General features: G+C 40.4%; 1 protein-coding gene across 1 annotated transcript in view; it reads left to right on the top strand.

Moving 5' to 3' along the window:
- Nucleotides 1-13,574: 13,574 nt before the first annotated feature.
- TRDMT1 (tRNA aspartic acid methyltransferase 1) overlaps nucleotides 13,575-22,859 on the top strand; it is a 28,936-nt gene continuing 19,651 nt past the window's right edge. The window contains 2 exon segments of the mRNA XM_068404993.1: nucleotides 13,575-13,674; nucleotides 22,249-22,358. Of these exon segments, the coding sequence (XP_068261094.1) occupies nucleotides 13,611-13,674; nucleotides 22,249-22,358 (174 nt within the window). The 5' untranslated portion in view covers nucleotides 13,575-13,610.

Genomic DNA, 22,859 nt, shown 5'->3' with positions numbered 1-22,859 from the left:
ATGTACCTATATATCTTTTTGAGAACCTGTTTCTTTTCTTTCTGAAAGAGCGTAAGATCAGGGAAGAGTGATGCTAACTATTCATAAAGGGCTGCTAAACGTCCTAACAAAACGGGCAGAAAAACAATACATCCATGTCTTCTTTAGCTGCCTGCCATGACAGCAACCTCAGCTCCTACTTCTGTGCTGAAGACATGACATTTACAGGCTACATGTGTTTTCCCTGTAGCTGGGTGAGCATTTGCATGGATAAGGCTTAATTCTGCCATTATCGTAACAGTGATCCCAGCAGTAACTATTTTTTTAGTGTGGACAGTACATTATTAAAATAGCTGCCATCAGTATCTTGCTCTTAGATGCAATCCTTCTAATACCTGGCATAGTGGGAGGCTTGATTTTAACGAAGATTTGTTTCTGCACTGTTGTACCCAACAGACTTTTGCTATTAATTTCAGTAGGAACATGATTGGAGCCTTAGGAAAGCACCTGGCAAAATGATAATCACTCATTAGACATGATCTGCAAATATCCTGTGTGCACAGCATCAAAGGCCAGAGAAAAATCATAGTGTTCCAAGAGCAATTTTACTATCAAAATGGGTCTACCAGAGAGAAGAACGATGTGGGTAGTACAGGGCAATAGCACTGGCATAAAATTTAACAAAGAAAAACTTAGACTAAGTAGCAGCAGATTTTTTTTCAGTGTGAATGCAGAAGACATTTAAGGGAGGTGACAGAATCCCTGTCTGTCATTTAGATAATTTAAAACTTGACTGGCCAAAGCACGACTCTTATTCTCTAATTCTGCGCCGACACATTAGGTAAGGGACATCTTTTTCCTCTTTGCCATGGGAAGTGACCAACACAGTGTAGAGGTATTATCTGTAATTTATTACTTCAGCACTTATGGGAAGCAAAACCACTACCAATTTTTAACCCTTTTTTACTTTCAGTCCTGCAGAAGCAAATCTCTTCACTGGAAATTCTGATAAACCTGAACACGAACAGCAGGCAGAGAGGAAGGTAATCTTCACACCCTGACTCACAGTAAAGTCAGCTATTGTACTTCAGGTACTGTACTTTATGAGGAAGAATTGGAGCCCATATAGTTTATTAAGGATTTTTTTTTTTTTTTGTAAAGGAAACTGTGCTTTAGTTTCATTCTGATGGCAACTAGAAGTGCAGGAATGCAGTTTGTATCTAAATGTAGGTCCTTGAGGTTTTAATTTCCTTTATTCACGGAAACTTAGTCAAGCAAATGAAGCTGACGAGGTTGAGCTACTGAAGTGCTTGCAGCATGAGTCCTGGGCTACAGCTCATTCCATTCACCCACTGAATAGGAGGCAGAGGTCACACGGCATTCCTCAGGCTCACGGTACCCGCAGCCCAGCCTGGACGCTGTTGTGCTGTCCGGCCCTCTAAGAGCTCTTTATTTAAGCCATTAAGTTTGAGCGGTAAGCCTTTGTGAGCCCTGGCACAAAAGTACACACTCCTCCTATAAGCAGGCAAAAAAGTAAACCAGCACAGAACCAACAGCCTCACAGATTAAAGATGCTTTACTCAGAAGCACTGATGGTTTTAGCAGATTGTTGGTTTGTTAAAGGTGCACTGTGCCCAATCTGTTTTTCCTAACAGAGCACAGTTTATTTATACTCCACAAAACCTTCAATGGCACACACATGCAACAGTCATCCTTCATTCAGAAACTGCTTTGCCCCTAAAATCCAAGGAAGTCTTTGTTTTAGTAAATAAATATGACCTCCTCCACCATGTTTCAAGTGTAATTTCTGTATGTTTATGTCACCGCTGCCATATGTAGTCTTGGCCACCTGCCTCATTGCTGTTTCTCACTATGAAATTTTCCTAGAAATGTTCAGATATTGTCAGTTGTCAGGACTACAATAAACCTTTAAGTGCCTTTGCCTTGGCACTTACACGGATGCATAAATGGAGGAAGCTCTAAGTTTCTTGTAAGGCTGTAATAAAATTAATGCACGTTTGCATCCCAAGCCCCAAAGGGGAACCAGAACTGGTCTCTTGAAATGCAAAAAGATCTCTGCAGTACTTGTCAGGAAAGACTCTCTCTCAGTGTAGCCATAAAAATCATGGAGTGTGTACTTTGAATTGAAATGAAACCACAGTAATCAGCCTAATTTTAAAGTAAGCGCTATGGGACTCTCAGAGACTGCGGATGCTCAGGATCTTGACCACTTACAGGAAGGACAGACAGCTAATAGCATCACTAAACACCATGCTGGGAATTATTCATAAACTATTAGCTGTCATCTGTGTTGTTCATTGCGATGCCTTCATGTGCAATTCCAGTACGCAGTCAGGCAGCTGCCTGGTCAGCCTGCGATGCCACTTACCTCTGCAGAGGTAGATCAGAGGTAAGCCAATGGCACTCTTAAAAAAAGAAACAGGTATTTTTATCGTGAGCCTTTCAGTTCACACTGCAAAATTTATTTTGGCCTTTATTGGCTTTTTGCCAGAGAACTGATGTGTTCGCTCACTGCCGAGAATGAAATGTGGAATCAAGCCCTGTAAGTGTAGCAAAAAATATCAGATTATTGTGTAACGTTCGTTAACAGGGAAAAAGGGTTTGCATAGGGAGAGGGTACACACGCCTGAATGGCTTTATACTGAAAATCTGTTACGCTAAAAATGAAAAAGTCCCTATAACAGTCAGAATTTCCCTGACGTTCTTGTACAAATATCTGTCAGTCTGAAAACATCACTGAAAAGAATGGCATTCACATTTTTTTTTGATTTGCCATTTTATTTAAACAGTGAGAAACTAGAGAAATGTAGTCCAAATATTGAATGTGCTTTCCAATTATTATAGACCTTGACTAAACAGATGTGAATACTTTCATTAATCATATTTGTGTACCTTTAGTAAAGTCTCTGCTTCCAGGAGGTATAAAACGACTCATAAATGTTAAATATCCAGGAAAAACATCCTGCTATGCAAATGCAATCATGTTTGTTTTCAGTACTGTACAGCAACCTTAAGCCCTGGCACAATGGGGCCATAGAGGCATTCCTTCACACTTTTCCTGCTCCATGAATATTGAACAAACTCCAGGCAAAAGGGACCCGCTTTAACGGGAGGATATGAAAGACTCTTAACGTCCTGCAGCAAACTGAACAGGGACTCTCCGTAATGCTCAGCCACAGCAAGTGCTGTGGCCTCTCATTTGAGTGAGTGCTGTAACTTTTAGTCTGAAAGAGCACTTCCTCCTTCAGCCGTGGTCTGAAAAGACTAAGCCTGCTGTGGTTTTGAAAACATAAAAGTTCTTGTTGCCAAAAAACAGATTCTGGCTGTAAATCTTCAGCTGGGGCCGGTCCCTCCCTTTAGCTGGGAGCTAAGCATAACGAGGAGCCCCCGAGAAAGGCCGGTGCATCCAGGGAAGAGCTGATTTTTCTGAACCCAGAGAATACGTCTCCCTTCATGCTCCCTGGGAGAAGTTGATCTGGGTTTTTGAACACCACTGGGCTGCAGAATTCCTAAATGCCTAGGCACTGAAGTCTCCTCTTGTGAGTAACATCCTTGACTAACTATGGTTTTAAGAAAGTAGTTGGCAAATTCTTTTATGAAATTTATTTTTAAAATGATGTTGCCTATGGTTGCTGCCAGTGTTGCAAAGCGTATCATACTGGTGTGACTAGCTGCTGAGTTTTTCAAGGAAATGACTAGGTTCTATACTCAAAACTAACCAAGTCTCTCTTCAATACTATATTTTAATGTAAAATGAACTATATGAAACTGGCAAGGGTTTCATCACTAGGGAAGTGTTTTGAACATGACTCATGCCACCCAGTTGCATGACTTACATTTCCAAAAATTATTATTGTTGTGCATAAAGTTCCCCTCTACTATGGTTTCTAATTGCCAGAATAGGACATTTTCTGTACCAAAATAGGACGTTTCTGTACCAAATCAGGTACTCATTTTCAAACCCAGACAGCCGTCTGCCCCGCATCCCATGGTTGTCTCAAACACCATGCACACTTCTAGTAACACAGAGAAGAGAAAGAGAAGTTTTTCAGCTCTACCATAGGTATAGCATTTTATTTAATCCATCCCTTAAAAAAAAAAAAGGATGACAACCTGTATACTCCATCTGTTTCACTTCACTTAATAGCAATAGCACTGACTGCTGAATGTCAGAGACACGTTTAGCAATGACTGGGACATAAAGGGCAAGGTTTTCCAAACTGACAAGAGGTTTGGCATGGTTTGAGGCTCCATGCTCAACCTGAAACTCTTTAAGCAGAATTAATTTCCAGAATACACCAAGTCCCTCAGTCTTGATTTGGGTGCCCAGGGAATAGATAATTTGAAATTTTAGCTATCTGCTCTCCTTGTTTCATGAAGTTTGTATTTTGCCAAAGAGAAATCAGGCAAAACTCTCACTCAGAGGGCAAAAGGACAGGAGAGATGCATGAGGACTTAAAATGTAAATGAGTGGTGATACTGTTAATTTGACCTAGTGAACTTTTTTAGGCTTAAAAAATATTTTTTCTTAGAGAAACTGGCTTTTTCAGAAGAGATTTATTGGGGCAGGAACAAGAAGATGAGTATTTGTCTCTCCATGTAAATGCATGTACCGAAGAAAACAGCACACAATGGAAAAATGATGGCAACAAAAAGGGTGACAGAAGTGACAGACTGAGGAAGACATCAGAGTAAATGAACATGGTATAACCAGGGGCCATATCTTCAGATTTTTGAGAAGGAGGAAGAGGTACCAAATTCACTAGCAGAAAGGTGTAAATACTGGAATCACATTGTGTGGAAAAATAAGGAATGTGATGATGAACGCTGTGCTCTGGTTAAACTACACAGTAGCGAGGGAAACTGCAGGCCAGACAAGATGTAGGACATAGAGTGGTTTTTAGCTGAAAGAGATTATTCCTAAATTAAAAAAAAATATCAAAAAGTACTTGGACATATGTTGAATCCTTATACAGGTAATGTACAGGGGCATAGAAGAGAAAGGCTTGAGGAGAAAAAAAGGGATTTCACTTTATGCATCGAGAGTGTGAAGAAACGTTAAGACAGCCAGGAGAAAATACAGGAAAGACTGACATTATTGTTATTCTTACCTCACGGTTCACTCCTGGGGACTGATGTAGCACTACAGGAGCTCCAGATTACTGACAAGAAAAGCAGTATTTTGCTGGCAATCCGCTCTCTCAGCCCTACCCCGTGCTGTCTTCTAGCCTCAAATTCTTTGATTTGGTGGTACTAACATCTACTAACTATTTTCCTATGGTGCAAAGCTTGCCTAGCTCATCACAAACGAACTGAGGAAGGAATGGGGAGAAATTCTTTCAGCACTGTTGGCTTCTCACACTGATACTTAACGTTGGAACTTGTTCATGTAGACTCAATTTTAACTTTATGTTGAGTAGGTCTCACAAATGGAATAAATGACCATTGCAAATATTTTCATGAAGATGATTTTTCTGGAATACCTTATTTTCTTTCAGTATCAATGCAAACAAATTTAAAGTGCATTTTGATGATGATACAGGTATTCCTTTCCCAGGAACTATTCAAGGATCATGATAGGCACTTCATAAAGACCTTTTAACTTAAATATCAGATAAAGGACTTTAATTTAAAGTCAGTTTAAGCTTTCAGTAGAATCTTTGTAAAATGTTGTATAATGTGCGGGGCTTCTTTCTATGCTTTGCCACATTGCTGACTTCACTATCTTGACCTTGATATCAAGAACAGTGCTCAGTTGCTATTCCTGCAGTAAGCTGTTGGCACAGGTTGAAGTCAACAGCATGGATGAACATTCATTTGTCACATTACAATGGGAAGCCATAAATATTAATCTGTCTGGGATCACTGTTTTAAATTTTGAGATTGCAAATCTTTCCAAAGATAGGTCATCCATCCATTCTCTCTTTTGGCAAAAGCTAAAAGAAGTGATTCTAGTATGCCATTAAAGAACCCTGTGAGTTAGACATTTACTACTTCTTCTCGGCCAAGCTTTTTCAAAGCAAATGGCTTAAAGAGCTCCTCTAGCCAAGAAACAATTAAATCTGAGGAGTGATTTCATTCTTCTCTCTCCCCCAGTTCCATCACTTACACAAAGCATAAATAGCATAATGTTTTCTTGCCATGATATAACAGGAAATTATGATGTTCTTTCTGAGGAAGAGGTAGGACACAGCAATGGAATCATTAATTGCATGTAGCAATTGTTCCATTCTTCCTTTGAGATGCCCAGGACAAGCAGAACAGTACTAGCTCCTCGAGGGCCAAGTTTTTAGCCGATTCCTCAGTCCAAGTTCTTGTGCCAAATCCTTGGTTCCAATGAGACTCATAAACTGAACGTACATTGTGTTAGCCATTCTGGGATTAGTTGGCTCCTTACAAAGGGAAGAGGCGGTGGTGCACACACCCCAGAGCTGAGAAGACTGAGCTTCTAAGAAGACGAGCTGTTTTTACATGCCAGCTCTATGCCTAATTTTCAAGCATAAATACACTCTGTCCAGTTGGGGTTGAGGAGGGAAGATGATCCAGATTTAAGCTGTTAGTACGCATAAAATATTGTGGGCTACAGGGAATGCAGTTGAAAATGTGTTAAGTGTGTGTAGAGCACATGGCTGGAGTAGCAAGACAGCAAATACCTGGAAGAGTGGAGGAGTCCATATTTTTTCAGGTGGAAAGGTGTCCTGCTTCCCACTACAAAGACAAATTCTCTATCTACCTGAAATTTTCCTTGTGAATTTGGTCTTGCATACAGTCATTGGGTGGGAGAGAGCTTGTGTAGGATGACAGAGGAAGGACCTAGCAACTATTTCGGAGCTTTGTAGAGGCTTTAGTTTTGCTGACTCCTAGACTTTTAGCAGTGTTTGTGGCTGTTTATTTGACATGTATCGGACATTTCCCATAAACTCCATGACATGGAAGTTACCAAGCCTACCATGTAAGACTGAAGCACACCCGGATGAAACAACGTGCAGGTCAGATGTCAGGATCTTTCAAAAAATGAGGAATGATTTACCCTGAATATGGCATAATGCCGCTGTCCTGCAGTTGTATCAACTTCTGTGGTATCAAGAGGAATCTTGAGATAGATCCTGCAGATGAAGGACATAATACTGCTGTACTGCGATATACATGATGCCTGGACTGGCAATGACAATGAGAATTATGCGCAGTGTAGGTTAATTAATTACTTGAGTTTAATTCTGTTAGTTTTTGAATAACTGTGTCCTATACCAAGCAGATGACTTGGCACTGTTACTGCAATGAAGTCATCCCCAGGGACTTCATCTGACATGCAGCATTCCCAATAGACAATTCCAACCATTTGCCATTGTATTTCTCTTATGAATTATGTGAAATATGTTTGCTGGAGTCTTAAATCAGTCCAGCTCCTTACAGCTGAATATTGACACTGCCAGGTCATACTGGCATATGTCTTGTGCAAGAAGCTTTCTCTTATTCAGAAAGAACTATTTTAGACTTTCTTGATCCATTTAGATTAGGCTTTTTTGGGCTTCTCTCTCCAGACGGTCTCAGCAAAAATAACATTTTAAATTCATAGCCTTTTTTTCTAAAAAATGTTCGTTTCAACTTTAGGAAAACTCAAAGCTTTTTGTTCTTAGTTGAGGCAATACTTAATTGGGGGAAGGGACCCCAAAAGACCTAGCAGCCAAATATTTTAGATGGGATTTTTTGCAGAATAACTTTTCAATTTATTCTTCATTTCAGTTTATCCCTACAAAATCTCACAACTTCTTCAAACCTGTGCTTTTCTATAGGCTGTTTTCCAAGAGTTTTTCAAGACTTTATGGTATAAAAGAGCTATGTCCCAGCTGCTAAGCTTTAGTATATCGGTATGCTTGACAGACGTTTGTCAGACAGACACATCCAAAGTGAGAAAGAGAATATTTACAGTGCAACCACTTCTGTAACTGCAGTTCATAAATGATATCAAATAGCTTTAAATTAGCTTTAAAGTAACTCATTTGCAAAGTGCCAGCAATATAGCCAGGGTGGAAGACACCTCCGTGCTGCAGAAGAACCAAGTGCTTAGATTCTTGTACCGATTTTACAGTACTTACTGTGTGCAATTGTGGTTTATCTCATTTCAGGATAGCTCAGCAACTCCACAGTTACAGCTCTGCTGCGGCTGCATTAAAGATTTTCTTTGTCTCCGGAGGAAACACCCTACTGCTGAAATCCTACCACCATGGTGACCAGTGTAAGAGATCTCCTTTCCTGTGCTATCTACAGTCTTAGTCAAAGATTAAACTCATCACATGGGACTGAAGGAAAAAAAAAACTTTTGAGCAGGGGCTGAACTCCTAAAAAGATGAGTCTGTGGTATACAAAAGCTTTAGGTGATATTAGATGGCCTTGTGAGCAAACGGCATGACCAACACCAACGTACAGCTACAAGTCTTTCTCAGTTTGCCACTCTGCACCCTAAACACTATGCACATCATATGGGGATGCTGGAGATGAAAACTCCTGCCTTAAGGGAAAAGGTAAGAGGCATACCCAGGCTCACCATCTGCACTCCTTTTTCTTCCTTTCCCTCATCCCCCAGCCTCCTGAGAGAGCAGCAGGCACCATGCCATTTTCTCCTGCCCCTGCAAGCGAGCTGGGATCTCCCAGGCCGTTACCTCATGCTGCTGGGGCAGCTTGAACTGATCCTCCCTTTAACAATGCTGGCTCTGTGCCTGCTGTCACCCGTTTCCTGTGACCCTTCAAGGGTCTGATTTAAAACACATTCATTGCAGCAGCAATTTTTGGCTCACTGCAGCCGGCCTTACAGAGCTCAGACTCTGTTTTGTTCAGTTCAGCGAAGGTTTTATATATATACTTTTTGGTTACTAGCCTTTTATATCCTTTATTTTTTGTCAAGCACTGGAATGGGTAAGTACAACAACAAGAAAGTCAGTAACATTATGTAAACATATGTGTCTTATTCAGCCAGGGTGACCACTGCAGGCCAAACATAACAAACAGGCTGGATTTATTTAGATTTAAATGGATTTAAACCAGAAAAGTGAAGATTTAATTAGAGAAGCAATGTCTTTTTATTCCTTTTTCCATACAGAGTATATGCACAGCTTCAGAACCTGAAAATAAAATCCTGAAATGGAGAGATTAATACATCTGAAAAGAGAAAGGTTAAAAATGTTTGTGTCTGATGACTCTTCCAAATAATTTCAGCTACATAAATTTCCTCTGTATAGAGTTCTTAGAAGCGTGTTGGGAGGGGCTAACAAACCTGGTTTGATGTGGGTTTCATTTCTAGTCTTGCAGATGCATGGCATTATAAATGAAAATCGTAGGCTTCATTAGGCATACTGGCACGGCAGGGCAGGCTTCCCAGAAACACCATGTCTGTGGCTGACAGCTACCTTTACTGAGCATCACTTCAGCAGAAACCAAGTCTGATAAATTCCCTCCTGAAACATGACATCCAGTACAGATTGATTTTGATAACTGCAAAAGGTTTTCAGTTTTATTAGTAACTTACTGGGCCAATGGTTATGGAAACAATAATTTATGCTAGACACTCTCAGTGAATTTTTTTCAGTTCACTGATTGCATTGCAAGGGTATGACATGCCTCACATTCTTTCCTAGCCACAGTGATTTCTGACCCAGGACATGAGCTTCCCTTCTAGACAGCTGAGATGTCTGTATACTCTTCCTGCTCCTCACTTAGGTATTTAGTAGGTTATACTGGACATTGGGACACAAGACGCATTGTTTGTTGTTCAGCCGTCAACATTAATATTTGCTGGTCCTGAAGTTTTGTCTGATCACTGTGGTGAATGCACTTTTAAACATCTGGTGTATCAGAAGAAAGAGGTTTTTCTTGCTCTCTCTCCATTTTATTGAATATATAGGAGATGCTCACAAACACTTTACAGCTACAGGTCTACTAGCTTCTGTTACGTAGCCTTATGATGAGGGGTTACATTCAAAGGAAACTTCAAGCAACTTATACTGCTGCGGTATTGTGGCATCAGTAAAACCCTGTGACATGCACTGCAGACTGGCAACCTCCTGCTTGCAGCCAGGTGCAGGCAGAGGCCTTGCTGGCATGTTAGTCTCTGCTCTGCTGCAGACAGGAGGGCAGGGAGAAGCGTTACTTGTAACTGCAGAAGGCTTGAGATGCCTATAAAATGTTTTGTGCGCATTTATTGTGTGGATTTGTTGCTGGTGTGAATTATAGAAACACAACAGTGAAAATCTTTTCCTCTTGCTTTGAGGACAGGAGTACATGGTCCAGTTATAGTCTGTAATTTTACCTTTCAGATGCCAAGTACAATGCAGAATCTTAGGGCAGTGGGTTTTGCATGTTTCTGTGATGTTGTTTGGCAGCATTGATAATTGTAACATTTTTAACAATTCTAAAGCATTTTAAGAAGAGAAAATATTGCAGTGGTTTCGTTTGCGTGTTCCTCTTGCCACATGTAGCTGTTTCACTGGATGTGTTTATTGGTTACCAGGGCGACAATTTCAGATCTAGCATGATTACCTGTATCATGCCACTCGTCAGAGATGTGGGCAAACTTTGGAAACTTCTACACTGAGGAAATGCTGCTGGTTGCTAGGAGGAAGGAGTTTTCAAAAGCTGTCTCAATGAAAATGCTGATATCACATGCTTATGTCAACGGCTTTAAAAATGTCATTAAATGATCAGTTTGCTTAAAATATGTTTTACTATAAATATATCAGAGTCAAGAAAATAGCTGTTTCATCAATGCGTTACCATAGTTCAATAGATGTGCTCATTTAGAATAAACTAACATCTTTTTAGAAAAGCCTATCAATTGTTATTTAAAGCCAGCCATATTGTTGAGCCATAACTAATATATAAAACAGCCCATACCCATGTCCTAAAAAATGTTAAGAGTGCAGAGGTGGACACCGGACTTCAACTCTGTTATTAATCTCTTCTGTTACTCAAATGAATTGTTCATTGAGATTTACAGGAATCCTATCCATCCTATATGCACAGAGCAGAGAAAGAAGGAGCTGTCACAATATCCAAATTTCAGTAAGTCAGAGAGATCCAGTTGTGAAATTTTGCAGACATGTGGCTGCTTTGGGGTCACAAGACAAAGAGTGAGCAAGTGTTTAGCCAGCCTCATGGCAGTGGCAGCATGTATTAGCAAGATTTTCTGAGTGAAGTATGAACGATCACTTCCACAGGGCTCATCCTCTCTCTGCAATCATTCAGCTTTTCTGCAAGAAGAAAGGTATGAGTGGCCACAGATCTCAGCACTTCTCGGCCATTGCCCCAGTCTCTGAAATAACCAGCATACCTTAAATACTATTACGTACGATCTGATCCAAAACCTACAGTTATTACTACACTGACTTTACTTTAAAGGGAAGAGAATTAAATGTAACTGTTTCCAGATTCTCTGTTTTCATTTTGGTCCTTTTCACAGCTGTCAGTTAATAATGAGAACCAGGTTAGAGCAGACACAGTTATACAGAATTATAAAACTGACTACTGGCAGTTGTTTAAAAATGAGAACTAGGGAAATTTTGGTGTTTCCCATTCTTTGCAAGAAAAAGCCAATAAAATCCCAACCTAGTCTATTAATTTTTTTGTTGCCAGAGCGGAGGCGTGTTGATCAGATTCTCCAGTTTACTACATTGGTGGAGGAGGTAGGTGGAGGATTTCCCCTGAGCAGGGAATGTTCTACTGCCACACGTATAGCAAAGACATCTCTGCTGCTTTCTCGATCAGACTCCACCTTTCCCATGCTTGAACGGCAAGAATACCTTGGAGTCAGGGAAAGGAGAGGGAAAAACAGGGCTCAGCTATGTCTCCCTGTCTGATATAAGGAAATATCACTCCTCTGTAGCTTTAATTGCTCCAGGTACTGGGCAGCTCCAAATAAATGAACTGCTCCCAGCTGCCTACAGCTCCCACTCATCACAGTATCTAGCATTGCTGTGATGAAATACACATTATTGAAACAGTAATGCAAGGAGCTCAGACTCATTCGTCAGCCATCCATGCAAGCAACCTGACTCACTGCTGGTTGCAATGCACGCTGCTCTCCTCTGGTACCTTGGCTGCTGTACTTCCTTTCAGAAATAGACCTTGGACTTCTTGTTTTAGTCACCTGCTTACTTCCATGGCTGACAAATAAAGTAGCAGCCGCAGACTCTGATGATGAAGATCCACAGGTGAATGACAGAACTGTTTTGAAAAAAACTGTCAAGGGCCAATATTCTTGCTTTGAAAATTTGTTTCTAATTCCACTGTTTTCCACAGTTGATGCATTCCATATTCTGGAGAAGTGCATTGAAAGGTAGCAGATGTCTCTCTGTTTTGCCCTTCAGTTTCAGCTAAAAATTCTTCCTCCACTGAAAGGCAAGAAGTAGGACCTACTATGACAGGCTGTATGAGGCAGCTTCTAAGAAAAGATAAATATTCCTCAAATCCACCTTATTTTTGACAGGTTTCTAAGAGGCTCCACAAAAATATGATTAATCAAGAAATTATTAGATAAACACGTTCAGGTTTTTTTTGGTTTTGTTTTTTTTTTTTAACATTTCATCCTCACTTTACAATCTAAATCTGCAAACTGGGGCATAGGTGAGTGTCTTACTTGTATGTGGTGGCTAATCCACATAATAGCGTGCAAGATATTTACTCTGGTTGTTATATATATAAATGTAAATGCATCTGTCTAACATTTGTTTTAAAAACAAACTACTTTTCATGGGCAACAAAGTCTTTGAGTCACCTCTTCCTTTTCAATTTAGTGAAAGCCATTTCGTAGTGTTGGGGCAAATTAGAACAGTTTCATCAGTTATTTCCTTCCTTCCTGTTACACCAGTGGTGCAGGCTTTGAAATGACTTCTCAAAAACATCACTGCACGCTGAAATCACGAAACGCTTACACCCATAAAACTGTCGAGGGCCATTCGCATCAGCTGCCCAGCTGGACAGCAGGCCAGCACGCACACCCCCACATGGGGATAAGCCCCTTTTGCCAACCCATGTCCCCCTTCTCTCCCTGTACCCTGGCCAGGTACAAGCCACCTGAATTAATTTCATCCCCCAGCCTGCCCTTCCCTGCTGCCCTGGTGCTAACTGCCAGGCTTGGCCTCCACCTCCCCGGCAAGCGCTGGACACCCTGTGGTGGTGCACAGGGTGATGGGGTTTGGGATCTCATTGCCCTCGGCCAGGAAGAGATGTTGATCCCAAGGGGACTGACATGGGGAGAAGGGCCTTCTCCTGAGCCCCTGCTCCCAGGAGGGTGCAGGTGGCAGAGCTGCCGGCCAGTATCAGCCCCACGTCTGTCTGCCACCAGCCTCACGTCTGCCTCAGGGGGCACTGGGACCAAACGTGCCAGCGGGTGGCTTCATCCTGCGGGCATAAGCCCACTCTGGGGTTAATAAGCAATTAGCAACGTCAAATTAGGCCGCTGCTCCTGGGCTGCGCAGCGGGTGGGAGTTGTCAGTAAGCTGTCGGTCCTGAGGAGGACGGAGAAGGGCGGGCACGTGGGAACGAAAGAGGGGCGGAACGGGCGGGCGGCGCTCGGGGAGGCCGCCGGGAGCGCCGGGCCGGGCGCCGGCTGCCGGGGCATGGCGGCGCTGCGGGTGCTGGAGCTGTACAGTGGCATCGGGGGGATGCACCAGGCCCTGAGAGGTACCACCGCGTCCCTCGGTGCTCGCTGCCGCCCCCACCCCTCGGCCACGCCCATCTCCGAGGGCGCCATCTTCTCGATGGGACCCCGACCCCTGAGGGGAGGCTGTGGAGGGCGCCATCTTCTCGATGGGGCGGGCTAAGATGGCCCCTCACCTCCCACAGCCCCTTCCCCAGCCGGGCGTGTCACCCCTCGCTGTCTTGCGCAAGCACCGTGCGGAAGGAAGCTGTGGGGTGGGAAGGCGTCCCCTCATCCCAAGCCCCGGAGGCACAACCTCCCGCTCTGGAGGGGCAGGAAAGTGACATTATGGCGGTGGGGTTGGTGTGAAAGGGAGGGGGCTGTCTCAGGGGCTGCGTGGGGGTAAGCTGTAAGGGGCATTGGCAGCTGGGTTTTGGCTAGTGATGTGTTTGCGTTGGGCGTGTATGGCTGTAAATTGAGCAGTGCCTGAAAGTGTTGGTGGCGTGGTGGCAGCAGGTACCCAGGAGCGCGCTGGGATGGAAATTATGGGTCCATGGCCATCCTTCAGCCCAGGCAGCTGCTCCTGGGAAGGCCGTGATTTTGGCATCGGTAATACATGCTCTGCCTTGTACTGACAAACCCCTGCTGCAAACGGGACAGGATTATGCAGGCACACAGGATGATACTCAGGCAAATTAGCCAGGGTATCCCATAGGTGTGTATATGGACTTGGTTTTCACGGCACACAGTTCAGTGAATAGCTTATACATGATCTATATATGAGACTGGTATAGCATTTTCTAAATATGAAAACTGGTATAGAGAGTTCATGCTAGACCGTGTGCCCAGGTGAGTTTTTGATCTGGTACAAGGAACCCTGGAGCTTAATTTGCTGTATTGTTAAAGCATGGCATGGGTGACCTTCAGCAAGTCCTGTAGACTCTGTGACTTGGCTTCCCCAACTACAAAATTGAGCTAGGGCTATTGATCTCCTTTGTAAAGTACCCTGGGCCTTGTTACTTAGAAGTACAGATTTCAACAAAACATTTGTATAATTTAAGAGAATCACCATGATAATTTTAATTGTAACTACGATCCTTCAAGCATTAGCAGCCCTTCTATTATACTCTGTGACAGAGCATTTTCATAAAAACATCGGATGAAAACTTATCTTGTTAATTTTCCAGTGAGCTGGGGAATATTCCTATAGTGGAACAGGTTGCCCAGAGAAGGTGTGGATGTCCCCTCCCTGGCAGTGTTTAAGGCCAGCTTGGATGAGGCTTTGAGCAACCTGGTCTAGTGGAAAGATGTCCCTGCCCATGGCAGGGGGGTTGGAACTAGATGATCTTTAAGGTCCCTTCCAACCCAAACCATTCTATGATATTAAAAGGTTATGCTTACAGAGTAGAATCCATTTGGCATCGTTCGTTCACTTAAAACATACAGTTGGCAGTGTGGCATTTTTTCTGCTATCTAATTTTTACTTGAGTGTATATATATATTTTATATATATAAAATATGTAAACATATATATGACATACTGAAATAGGTGCCTACGTTGTTATTGTAAATAATCCTAACTACCCGTTGCAGGGCTGCATTTTCCTTATTTCCAGATACATACGTAGATTATTAAGAGCAAAATATATCTTTGTGTGGAACTGCAGACATGTGGAATGAAAAGAGAGTGTTAGACATTGTATGTTATGTATATAGCTGTAATAGTAGTACTCCACTTTTCTAGTAGTCTGGTTTCTGAAGTTATGGGGAACTATCTACGTGTTATAGACAGTTTCCATATTTCCATAGAAAGTGGACTGATTCCTGAAACTTAGCCTACACCATGGTCCTTCACTCAGCCATTTGTCATGTGTTGGTGTGTGTATTATGTATGTAACAAATCTTTACTGAATGTTATCTAAATCTGTTCTTAACATAGTAATAGATGTCTTGTGAATGTTTGGTAATGTTCTGCAATAGTTGATAAATTTTAGTGCCAGATGCGATGCCTTATGGATGGCTGCCTAGGAAACTGTCATTTACAACACAACAAAATACTTAAAAGAATGGGAATATTGGGAATGCAGCCTTAGAAGATTTTAGAAGATTATCGGAAGACTGTAAACTTGTATCCAGTGGATAGTTACTGTGCATATGGAGGCTTGAGAGCATATATCCCATTTATATTTTGTGTAGTTTGGAGGGTGAAGGAATTAACCAAAACCCCTGTATTATTTCCTGAAAGGGTAAATTTATTTCCAAGTTTACTGTTTCTGAAGTAGCTGAACAAATGCATCAGTGTCGGTGCATATTGTAATTTCTGTTATTCTGGGTTTACATTTGACTGGAGAAATTATAGGGAGTATGAAGAATGAGTCGGAGATTATTTTGTAGTGGTACCAGCCAAAGCAGATGAAGGGACTGTGTATAAGAGGAGACTTAAATTATTGTTTGTGTAAATGACTGTGGATAGTAGTAAATGATTAAATACCAGTTGAAATTTGCAAAGCGGATAGATACAATGCTATTTGTGTTACAGGTGGTATAACCTTTTTTCAAATCTGGGTGCTTATTTTTCTGGGAAGTATATGAGAACTCAGCCCATAGGCATTGTGTTGTCTTGGAAAAAGTCCAAATTGTACACTTCTAGATGAAAATCTTCTTTTGAATGTTGTTAAAACTAATAATTGGGCAACATGAATAAAAAGGGTTCTATGCGATTTGCACTGAATTAAGTATTTAATGACAGGTCGTTATATAAAACTGGTTTTGATTAATTGAATTGCATTCAGGAATACTGATATAGACAGGCGTTGTAATCCTCTCTGCTGTTTTCTCAAGTCTCTTAGACATCTGGATTCACTTTTCTTATACAGTTTATAAAGGAGGAAAGTAAAGTCAAGGGGGATTTAAGTATTTGCTTTTATGTGAAAGTCAAACAAAGAAGTCAATGTTCCTCTGTAAGTACTTTTTCTATATAATAATAGGGTTTCTTATATGTTTTAGGCCTATATGTGTACGTGAAACCATGCTATTTGAAAATCTCTCTGATACAATTTTTTGGGTATCATTTAGCGAATGGCAGATTGTTTGGCATCTTGCATTTAGATCAAATATGGAAATATTAGAAGGGTTTTTTTTACATATAAATATGAAACTTGAAAGAAAACCCTCCATTTCGCCAGTGCTTTCATAAACCAGATACATGAGAGATGAAGATTATGTGTAATACTTTATTTTCTTGGTATGGTTTCTAGTGAATCTATACAGCCAATAAAAAAGAATAGAAACATGTAGAGAAGAGAGAGAGCATGGAATACGTAAGTGACAGCGCCCCAGGAAAGCTACTTGTTCTACAAAAGGTATTCTGCAGCTCTGGCAAGTTCTGGCTCAGTGTTGGTTCCTGGCCGTGTTATGTAGCCGTTTTTGTGGCCAGTTGTGTTTAGTAGAGCTGGTCCAACTTTCTACTTTTTTGTGAAATTGCCAGTGTTTTCAATTGGCAAATAGGTATTTTCTGGGAAATCTGACACTGCCTTTTCTACCTTGAAGCCCTTTTTGTCTGTGATATTTCATAAACTTAGTTTTAGGATAGCATATACTTGTGCTTGCAGGATGAGGATGTTCATTGTTTTGTCATCTGTCATTAAAGTCAAATTCATTTGGCACTAAGTAGCATGCAATTGATTTTGAGATTGTCCTTGCCTACAGTAAGAAATAATTGAATTTTAATAAATTCACAGAAGTTTATGGTCTCTTATAAGTGTTTCTCTATTAACAGTGCATAGAAGTTATTAGTCCATAGTTACATAGTTGAATCAGGTTTTTTTTGACAGTGAAAAAGCAACCTATTCATGAATTTAGATTTCAGTTCAAAACTGGAAAAGAAAAATCTTTGGGCTTGTCTAGTTCTGTTGATACTTCAGCTGTAGATAAATTGGCATATGCAGGATTTCTCGTTTTAGAATTTGAATGCTTTATAATAGTATTTTAAGTTTAAAGACATGCAAAAAGATATAATTTAGAAAATTGAGCTTGATTGATTAAGGGTAGAAGTCAGTGAATCTGTTCATATTCACACTCTTGAAAGACTGAGGCAGCTAAGAGATGGGAGTGCATTTCTTCCTTCTTCCCACCCTGTGCTCCAAACTTTACGAGATTTATAAAGGTTGATGTTTAGATCATATATGTCTAAACCTATGGTACTCTTTTTTTTTTTTTTTTTTTGTGTGTGTGTGTTTTTAGAAAATCTATGGCTACAAATTAATTTCCTTAGCAACTTTCTGTCAAACAAACAGCCTGCTCTTCCTCATTCCCAGGTCTCTGCCACAAGCATTTGTAATCAGCCAGGTCGCTGAAAAAGTTTCCATACATAAAACATGAAAGGACATCTTATTTTTAAAAGATAATTTTGCAGTGATAAAGTTGGTGATATTTTTCCTCTGCAGTTTTTATATTTTGATTTTACAGAGTAAGAATTTGAGTCTCTTGTACTCTGTCATCTCTGTTTATTTGATTATCTCTGTGAATTGCACAGCATAATAAACTGGTGTGCGTAATTACAGTGAGCATAGCTATCTCAGGAGGAGAGGCAAAGGAAACAAAACTGGCAAGCGGCTTTAGGATTCAGCACAATGCAAAACAAAAATATTGCTGGTTTGACCAAGTTTTTACACCTAAACTCATTTGGATGTAATGCTTCTCTAAAATATAGCCCTTTGTAGCACAGGGTGGTGCCAGTTATGCTATAATGTAAATTTGCATAGTTTATATGGCTGAACATGAATAAATCCTATACAAATAGAGCAGTGAAAAAAGTTGCTAAGTATCCTGCAGGAAGCAAGTATCAAGTTTAGTGATAGAAGCAAGTATCAAGTTTACTGTTGACTCTAGACGTGGGCACTTCAGCCTAATCATTTCAGCCAAGAGCTGACAACTCCTAAATGAAATCTTTGCTTTCTGTTTTAAAAGGAAACAGGAGGGACAGAACATGTGACTAATCTTCCCTTTTCCATCTGTTTCCATATACCTGTTAGAATAGATAATTGTTCTGGCTCTGATTTTCCAATACACTGAGATCTGCCAGGCTCTGCCCTTGGTGTAACACCGTGTGCTCTGCTGACATTGATGATTCTATTACAGAAGTACAGTGGTGAATATAAACAGATCTATGTTAATTTTAAGGTCTGCTAGAAACACATGACAAAGGAATCGGTTCTGAAGAGGAAAAGGACACATACTGTAATGTCAGAAATTTTATTTTCGTCATTTGAAGATGACACCCTTTGGGTTTGTTTTTTCCAAATCAGGAGCTAATGCATGCGTCCTGTCTTCCTTTGTTTCAAATGCCACGCCTTCCAGTCATTACAGCAGCGTCCCTTTCACTCGAGTGTCTGCTACATAGCTGAAATGGCTGGTAAGCATTGTGTGTACAACAAAATAGAGAACTGGGACCCAAAGTCCCAATTTTAAATTGGCAGTTTAAATAACAGTTAAAGAGTTTCTGCTATGTGAATCCTAGAGGTTTTAAGACTCAAGTGCAATATCAGTACTTTCCTAATAGGATAATATAAATTTGAGTTCACCTGCTTTTAGCCAAGAGAGAGTATTACAGTCTAGTCTCCCTAAAAATAAACCATGACACCTCCCTCAGTAACTTCCCCATCATGTCTGTGGCTTTCTTTTGAGCTACATCATCTTGTTCAGAAATGCAAAGTCTTGGTTCAAAAACTGTGGTATTGAGGAATATTGCAGATCAAGTATTCCAGCAGCTACTTAGTTTCACTTAGAAAATGTGTATTTTTTTTTCTTTAGTTTGCATGAAATTAAATTGCTTTCTGCATAATTGTAATTCTCTTAAATGGCTGTGTTTTGAAAATTGGACTGACTTGTTTGGAAAAAAGAGCTGTGTCTGTTTCTGTATTGAAGTTCTGCTATATATTTTGGGGAGTTGATTTGACATCTCACTAAGTCAGCAATTCAGGGGCATTTTCGTATTCCTGAGTTGCTGTTGTGCCTTTTGGCAGTGGGGATAGTTAAACACAGTCTTGATTCTGTTTTTTTTAGATTGTGCTGTCAGTCTTTTTTATGATACATTCCTACAGTCATTTTCAAGTCATAAATATAGTTGCTATAGCAAAATGGAATATCACAGTTTGACATTGAAGTTGTTTAAATTTCAGGAGGAAGAGTTCTTCAAAAATGCTTCATTTTCGCATTGTTTGAAATTTACACAAGCTTTTCTTTGTTAGGTTGGATGTGTGAGATCTGCTTGTCTGCTTGAGCTCCTTCATGCGTTTCCAGGGTATTTCCGCACAAATACCCTTAATCAGCTTTTAGAGGGAGTCTGTTCTGTAACAGGAACTCCCAAGTGAGCCACAGCTTTTGAGTGAAAAGGAGGAGAAGCTTTGAAAAAATTAACAGGTCTTTGAATTGGGAAGAGAGGGTGTTGGGTGGAATAGTTCAGGAAAAGTTCCTGTCTGTTTTCCATGCAGGTTAACATCTCTGGTTTAGATTGAACATTGTATTGCTAGGGGATTCAATAAATTACTGTTAGCTATGTGCTTGCTTTCAGTATTTCCAAGCATTTGGGCCTGTGAAGTCCCTTGATGCAAATCTCTAGTACTTCTTTTTTCTTGTATATATGCAGGGAGAGATTGGATTGATGTTAGTAAAAAGGGTGAGCGTCTGAATCCTGAGTTGTGAGAGAAAGCACACTGCCTGCCTTTCTAATTGTCATTTTTAAACTATATGTTAATTTAGATAATAATTTGAGGTTCTTGATTTCCCCCCCCCCCCTTCTGGAGTGCCTGGAACACACAGTAAGGATCAGCTTGTCAGGACAACATTTTAAGAACTGAAAGAATAAATGAGAAAAGCAGGCTCTTAAAGCAGTAGTTGAAGTTTGTTCCCATTACTTAGGTGTTACAGCTTTGTTTTAGGAAGATGAAAGTGTTGGTTCTTGAATATGCTGTAAACTGAGCCAGTCGACCTGCTGAGGTGGCGTTCTTTTCACGCCAGGTGTCAGTGTTAACATACCTGCTCTGTAATCGCAGGTGTAATCATTCTGTTGTCCTCGTGGATACACCTGTATTTAATACTTCAATTACAATTTATGGTCAAAATGCCAAGACAGTAACTGCAAATAATGATTTGTATGTTGACCCTTAATGGACAGGTGTCTGTAAATCTTTTTCTTGTGAAACTCCTATTCTTTTTGCCCTCTATTGCACGAAGTAAACCCCGGAGAACCAGGTTGGTCTGTGTTAAAAGGTCTGCTACAATCTTTTCAATACCCAGATTTCTCTTGCATCTTAGTTTTGAATAAGATGGCCTTGAAAACCTGAAAGATAGTAGATGGGTGATAACTGTATCACTCAAAATTAAATCCACTGGGGACATCATAGTTGGTTTTTCATCCTCTCAAACTGTAAATAATTAGCTGACTAGCAGTAATTCATAAGATGTCTCATAAGGTCATTTGTTAATGTGTTACTTGAGCGTGTTGTGAGGCTACTTAAAGGCATGTAGCTATTTGCCTTGTTTCTTTTGGTTTAAAAAATTTTTTTTTAAAATCGCCTGTGTTTCGTCTGGGGCTTTGTAGTGGTGACTGTAATGTAAATTTCCTGGTGATTGAAACTGGTCTTGTATATCAGGAAGTACCGTCGCTGTTTTATATCTGCAGCTGTGACAGTGAGCACAGCCTGTCTTCCTGGATAAAAAGCCTCAGTGAAGGTATTGTGGTTAGTAATAATAAAGTCTGACATGATGAGCAGTGGATTAACCGCTGCTCTTTTTATGTCTTTAGCTTCTGTAGATCCTATTATTCTGTTACTCTATAAATTAACCGTTGCTTATTTACATTCTTTGTAGTGTATTTTTCTTTCAGGATTTTAGCTGTCAGTAGATTTGTTACACTGTGCTCTCTTCTTTTCAATAACACCTCTCTAAGTGTCCAGAAGTACTTCCTTTGATATCAGGAGAAGAGGATCTGCCAAATGTTGTCCTTCAAAGCATTTGGTATTTTGGGGACCTTGAACTCAAAGCAGGCAGTAGTTGGGTTTAAGGCCCAAGGTTCTATTGGAATATGAGCACAAATGTTTTTCAGGCAACTTCTTAAAGTTTTATTGCAAGAGTAGATGTACCTTAAACGTATTTGTTGGTGCAATTTTTTCACAATGAGAAGCAGTATACTAAAATAACACATTTAGTTCCTGTAAGTTGTCAGTGGCTGGAGAGGCTGAGGCAGCGACAGGGGGGCTCGGCAGCTTGACTCAGGCTGCGTGTCTATAGCGAAGGAACTTGGTGGCCACAGGGACCAGCTGAGTGCAGGTGGTAACATTGTAGGGATGCACCCTGTTTGGAGTTCATGTGTGACTGTACCTACAAATTACGAAGTGCACAGTTAGCTTCCATTTTTGGGTATATAAGGAAGGGAAGTATTTGCCATAGGATTAGAAATGGTATATTTTTCATATGAAGTTTTAAAGGCAACACAGCAGAGTTTGATCATGTAATTTCCCTTTTATTTTTGAGCATAGCTGTAATGCAACTGAACAAACACATTTTTCCAAGAGTAGTAAAGAGAAGCTCCAGTTTTCAAATTCTTTTTTTAATTTTAGAAAGCTGCACATCTGCAGAAGTTGTTGCTGCTGTTGATGTGAACACTCTGGCCAATGAAGTTTATAAGCACAACTTTCCCAGCACACCATTATGGGCAAAGACAATTGAGGTGAGTAATGAATGTCTTTTTTACTCTAGTCTAGCATTTGTAGAAGTAAGTTGTCTTCACTATCCGTATTAGTAACAAGAGAAACAAAAAGATTTAATTTATGTTCTTATGAATATAGCAGTTTTACAACAACTTTTATTTCTTGTGCTATGGTTGCTTGTTGAAGTTAGAGGGATACTCACACTGCAGTCTTTTCCTGAATGTCTTGACTGCTGCATCAAGAAAGGTTACGTGAATGTCAAGAGGAATGCTTACCACCAGTAAAGGAATGACAAAAATAATATTTTTAGATTTAAAAAATATTTTCATGTATTTTGAAAGAATTTAATTAAATTACTTGGAGGCATGCCTTCATTTTGTAGTTATGGTTGAGCTCAGTAAAATACAAGAAAATTGGATGGGAGAGTCTTGCTTTTTTTGGTGGGCTCAATAGGTCAGATATTTTAGGAATTCTGTCCCTTTTCCAAATTATTTGAAGAACTAGGTAAAATTGGATTCTGT

Source organism: Nyctibius grandis, chromosome 7 (genome assembly GCF_013368605.1).
Source record: "Nyctibius grandis isolate bNycGra1 chromosome 7, bNycGra1.pri, whole genome shotgun sequence".
NCBI lineage: Eukaryota > Metazoa > Chordata > Aves > Nyctibiiformes > Nyctibiidae > Nyctibius > Nyctibius grandis.
This window is presented reverse-complemented; position numbering and strand designations above follow the sequence as displayed.